We start from the raw sequence: 5,550 nt of genomic DNA on the forward strand, positions 1-5,550 counted from the left end.
GCCTAATAGGATGAGACTATCAGGGGCATTGCAGCTACAGAAGAGGAGGAGCTTGATGCTTAGCAGGAGGGGATTGTTGAGAGCGACCCTAGTGATAGTTCTGATGATGACTACCAGAATATCCCTCAGATGCCTCCACGACGACATGACCATGAGGCTAGTAGCTCTAGTTTAGCTCCACCTGCACCATAGATAGACCCTGCTCTACTTGCTATACTTAAGTGGATGAGGCAGGATCAGGCTCGCCAGGCCCAGGAGACCGCTGCTACATTTGCACAGTTCTAGGCCAGACATGATGAGTTTCTATGACAGTAGTAGGCAATCCAGCAGCAGCAGTAGGCTATACAGCAGTAGCAGCAGGCCATGCATTAGCAGTAGCTCCTCATGTAGTAGCAGTTACTTGGATTTATGCAACATGTAGTTACTGCTATTGGGGCTTCCCCGCCACAGCCTTCACCCCAGATTGGCCAGCCTACCACCACTTCTATAACTCTAGCTTTATAGCCTAGTGGGCTTCAGAGTCAGGGACAGCCAGCGACATAGTTTCCTTCACCTATAGAGCAAGTGTCCTAGTGGTTTGCCTCGCCAGTGCCTAGCCCCGCAGTTCACACCTCTATAGACAGGGCTTCACACTAGCTCAGACTTCCTTGTTGCTTGTGCTAGATACTACTAGTCTCTAGGAGCCTTGGTGCTACCTTCAGTGAGTTGACAGGGTAGCCTACTCCTGCCATATCTACATGTCCCTAGGTCCTTCCATAGTTGCACATATTACCAGGACTACAGATACGCTCCCTTCTTCAGTTGCATCATCAGAGCCGCCTGCTACAGTCATACCTGTAGAGTCATAGGCCGCACCAGTTCCTGATCCAACCCAAATCAGCTTCAGCATCGCTTCCTAGCTATAGAGGGTCATATAGCTTAGAGCTCAGGGTCAGATGATGATGGCACATAGTTTTAGCTCGCTCCTCGCACCTCAGCGCCCGACTCATCCACTAGTAGCCCCGCTGACCGACCCTTAGTTTTTGGTGTTTGACGCCAAAGGGGGAGAGGGATCGAGTATGTTAGACTTAGGGGGGGCGACATATTTAGGGGGAGCTTATCTATTATATTTGTCTTTTTATGTGCGATACACTATTATGCATTCATGTGTTTACTTTCATGCATCGAACTATATTTATGTGATAGTGATGTCTATGTGATCGTGATATTTGACATGTGTGCTCTCTACTTTGAATTATTTATATGTCATATCACTTGTGTTATGCTCATTTTCTTTGCTTTCACATTTTACTCTGATGCAAATGAGCTTTATTACTTGTACTCATGCTTATTTTATATCTTTTGAGTGCATTATGTTGGCTTGGGTCATATAAGCTTGCCTAACTCTTTTGTTCTTATTGTCAAAAGCTTATATGAACCAAGTATGTTAAAAACCTCATCTCTTTACATACTCGAGGTGGTATTGTCATCAATCACCAAAAAGGGGGAGATTGAAAGCATCTAGGCCCCTAGTTGGGTTTTGGTGATTAATGACAATACGTGATTACGGTGACTAACGTGTGTTTTGTAGAGGCAATTAAGTTAGGTCACGGTAATGGAAATTGATTGGGCAATCATGGTTGTCATGCCCCTACGATGGAAATCATTTCGGTTTTCAAAGGATGGACGACAAGGTTAAGGATGGACTAGTTCCTAAGTGTCGTTTGGTGTTGAGAAGACACTTAGAGTAGTTTAGGACTTTGTTTTTCCTTTGGCCTAGGTATGGACGAGTAGCTTGACCTAGGTGAGTCTAGTGGGTTAGGTGTGGTGCACACTTGTTAAATCTAGCACTAGGTAGCTCCTAAAAAGCCCTTAGATCAATTAGAGCAAACTTCATTCACATATGATTATGAGATGGAAGTGAATGGAGGGTCAAATACTGACCGGACGCTGGTTCTAGTGTGACCAGATGCTGGCACAGAGTCCGTTCAGTTCATTTGTTCAAGGTGAAGTCATCTGGTGTGACTGGACGCTGAGAGGTGAGCGACCGGATGCTGGGTGCCAGCGTCCGGTCGACTCTAGTAAGGTTCTAGAGAGCAGTTTTCACGACCTGGACACATTCGGTCAGTGCTGACTAGACTGCCTGCTCAGCGTCTAGTCTCGACTTAACTCGTGGTTTCGGGGTGAACTGACCGGAGGCATCCTGGTCAACTTGACCTGGAGCGTCTGGTCACACCGTAGAGGCACATAATGGTTTGTTTTGAATAAGGGGTTATAAATACTTCCTCTATTCACTCAAGGGATCATGTTTGCTCATTCAAACAGCTGAGAAACACCCTTGAAAGTGCCAAGAAGAGCAATGTCCTAGTGAGGTGATTGAGATTTGAGAATCCAAGAGAGAGACCTCATTAGTGAAAGCAAGAGTAGCAAAGTGTGCATCCACCCTTCTCATTAGACTTGTCGTGGTCAAGTGAGAGTTCGTGCTTGTTACTCTTGGTGATCGCCATCACCTTAGACGGCTTGGTGGTGATTGAGGAGCTTGGTGATCATCCGACGGAGCTTGTGGATGACCCAACTCAAGTTAGTGAGCGGTTGTGGGTGATTCACCGCGACGGAGTGTCAAAGAATCAACCTTATAGAGAGCACTTGAAACTTACACAGATCAAGGGGGAGCTACACCCTTGCGCGGGTGCTCCAACGAGGACTAGTGGGGAGTGGTGACTCTCCGATACCTTGGCAAAACATCACCGTGTTCCTCCTTCTCTCTTTACTTTGAGCATTTACTTTGAGCAATTCAATTCTTGTCTTTACATTCATAGAATTGCCATGCTAGAGTAGGATTAGAACTTAGGTTGCAAGACTTTTTGGGTGGTAGGGGTGAAGTGGGCTAACCGTAGGGTTTAATTATTGCAAAGAAATTTAGAATTAGCCCAATTCGCCCCCCTCTTGGGCATCTTGATCCTTTCAATGATGATGTTCATGAGGAGCTCACTTTGAAGATATTGACCTCTTCTAAACTTTTGTAGGCCTATGGTGAGTTAGTTCTTCTCAGTCTTGAATCTCTTGCTCTCTTATTTAAGCATGTCTTCCTCAAGAGCCATGTCATAGTCATCATCTTGCTTCTCAATGATGATTGTGCCATTGATTGATAGCTTCTCAATGTCTTTCTTAAGCTTCTCATTCTTCATCTTGACATAATCATCATAGTACTTGGCCACAACCACTTGCTTGCCTTTGCTACAAGAGCCTTGCTCAGTGCTCTCAACAATCAAGTCATCACATGATGTTGCTATATCCACTTTGACAACATTGTTAGATGTATCATGGATATCATTATATAAAAGATCATATGAAATCACAAGCTTGTCATGGTTGATCTTGAGAGTTGTATATTCCTATTTTAGCAAGTTGTATCTAGTGGTGAGCTCTAGGTGTGTCTCCTCAAGTTTATCATGTTTTTCTCTAAGCTCTTTTAGTGAAGTTTTGAGCTCCTTGAGGGTGGATGACACAACCTTGTTCTCTTCTTTAAGCTCATCACTAGATATTTCAACTATGCCATACTAGCTAGAAAAGTTTTGTTCTCAAGTTTTAGCTTTTCATTTTTAGCCTTTTTCTTTCTTATGACTTGAGTGTATTCTTTTAGTAAGGCGGCTGGTTCATCATATGAGGGTGCGATGAACTCATCATCACTATCACCACCACTACTATCATCATCACTTGTTACCATTCGGTCACCCTTAGCCATGAGGCATAGGTGTGTAGAGGATGACAGAGGTGGTGGCGATGGAGGAAGAGAAGTCTCAATCATAAGAGCGACAACCTTTTCAGCTGCTTCATCATCACTACCATTTGAGGATAAGTCACTTGAGAAGTCAATATCGGTGAGCCAACCATCAAAAATATATGCCTTGCCATTCTTCATCTTGTGGAATCGCTTCTTCTTGCCATCCTTCTTGTATGTCTTGTATTTCTTCTTTTCTTTGTCACCATCATCACTTGAATCATTTTTCTTGTCCTTGTTCTTTTTCTTGTACTTGTCTTTCTTCTCATAAGGAAATTGATGATCTAGGTAACCAAGCTTGCCCAATTATAGCAATCCATTTCCTCAATGGGATTCCTCTTGTTGCCCTTCTTGTTTAGCCTTTTGAGCATCTTGGTAGTGTTCCTCACCATGAGAACAAGCTTCTGATCACCACTATCATAATCACTTGAGCTCTCAATGATGACCTCCTTGATCTTTCCCTTGCCCTTCTTCTCTTGACTAGCCTTGAAAGGCAAATCTTTCTTCTTGTTGGAAGATCCATCGCGAGGAGTGATGTGCATGTATATCTCATGAGCATTGATCTTCCCCAATATTTGAGTGGAAGTGGTGGTGGAGAGATCAACTTTGTGGAGCACAGTGACAATGTGCCCATACTTATCAATTGGGAGGACACAACATCCGGTTATGTCATTTGAGTGAGTCCAAGTTCATTGACTTCTCTACAAGCGCATTAAAGCAAGAGTATATTTTATTAGCACTTCCATGAGGAAGCATTTCAAAGAAATTTAATTTCTTTATAACAAGGAGATAGCATTCATCACGCTCACTCTTGGTTCCCTCATAGAGCAAACAAATGTCCGACCATAGAGCATGGCCGTCCTTGTGCTCCGCACATGTGTTGACTATAATTTTACCATGTTTTTACACATCCAAAACTATCAACAAAACACTCTTTTCGGAAGCTAACAAGCAAGGACATAGAGATTTTTGTACAAATTCACTTGGTTCCACATGTACATATCTTTATTTGCTTGTAGGTACAAAATGGATGAAAAACCAAGCTTGGGGCCCAACTTGACACATTGGTCGACCCCCAAGATGGCCATTCGACAATCCAAATACATCATCATGATGGGAAAAGCTTCTAGAAGCAACCTGTAAGAGATGGTCTTGATTGGCCAAAATTGACATGTCGGCCAACATGCTTACTATGGCCAAATCAGCTCAACTCTGGTGTCAAGTGAGGTGACATTATCCCCATCAAGGAGGTGTGGCCCACTTGTCATAGGGTACAATTCGTGGGTTAGCCGACATGTCAACTTCCACCAAAACAAGACACATACCCACCAAAGAAGGAGAGGAGAGGTCCCACATGTAAGAGGTGGTGGTCCACTTGTCATAGGGGGTCAGCCGACCACCCCCTTGGTTGGCCGACCACCTTGGATGCTCCTCCAAGCTTCCATCCGCCTCTTGCATGGCATTACAAGCATAGGAGCATCCACACCTTCCAATCTAAGGTGGTTTGATCCAAGGGCTCTCAAGCATCATCATATGGATCGCTGATATGGTGCTTTGGATGGCTCACATTCCTTCTCTTCACCTATATAATCCCCCTACCCCCTCACTCTCATTCATGCTTACAAAAGAGGAGCCACTCTTCATATAGCTTCCAAGATTTAGTAGTAGTGCTATGCTAATAGGGAGAGAATGGGGGGAGTGTGGAGGAGAGCCATGTCTATCTGGCATCTTCTCCAAGTTGTACCTCGGCATGATGCGGGCCTCTTTGTAAGTAAACATCCATGATTCTT

At 44.1% G+C, this 5,550-nt stretch overlaps 1 protein-coding gene across 1 annotated transcript; it reads right to left on the minus strand.

Moving 5' to 3' along the window:
* Window positions 1-3,050: 3,050 nt before the first annotated feature.
* On the minus strand, window positions 3,051-4,302 carry LOC136515641 (uncharacterized). The gene is made up of 3 exons (XM_066509173.1): window positions 4,150-4,302; window positions 3,800-4,057; window positions 3,051-3,356 (listed from the first exon to the last, which is right to left on the minus strand). Exons 1-3 carry the CDS (start codon window positions 4,300-4,302, stop codon window positions 3,051-3,053), a joined length of 717 nt encoding a protein of 238 aa, XP_066365270.1.
* Window positions 4,303-5,550: the final 1,248 nt, after the last annotated feature.

Source organism: Miscanthus floridulus, chromosome 17 (assembly GCF_019320115.1).
Source record: "Miscanthus floridulus cultivar M001 chromosome 17, ASM1932011v1, whole genome shotgun sequence".
In the NCBI taxonomy this organism is placed as follows: domain Eukaryota; kingdom Viridiplantae; phylum Streptophyta; class Magnoliopsida; order Poales; family Poaceae; genus Miscanthus; species Miscanthus floridulus.

Coding starts and splice junctions, on each gene's coding strand:
- LOC136515641 (XM_066509173.1), bottom strand. CDS start 4,302: ATGCACATCACTCCTCGCGATGGATCTTCCAACAAGAAGAAAGATTTG. Junction 4,058..4,149: donor ATCAGAAGCTTGTTCTCATG/GTGAGGAACACT, acceptor TAATTGGGCAAG/CTTGGTTACCTAGATCATCA. Junction 3,357..3,799: donor ATGATGAAGCAGCTGAAAAG/GTTGTCGCTCTT, acceptor ACAACTCTCAAG/ATCAACCATGACAAGCTTGT.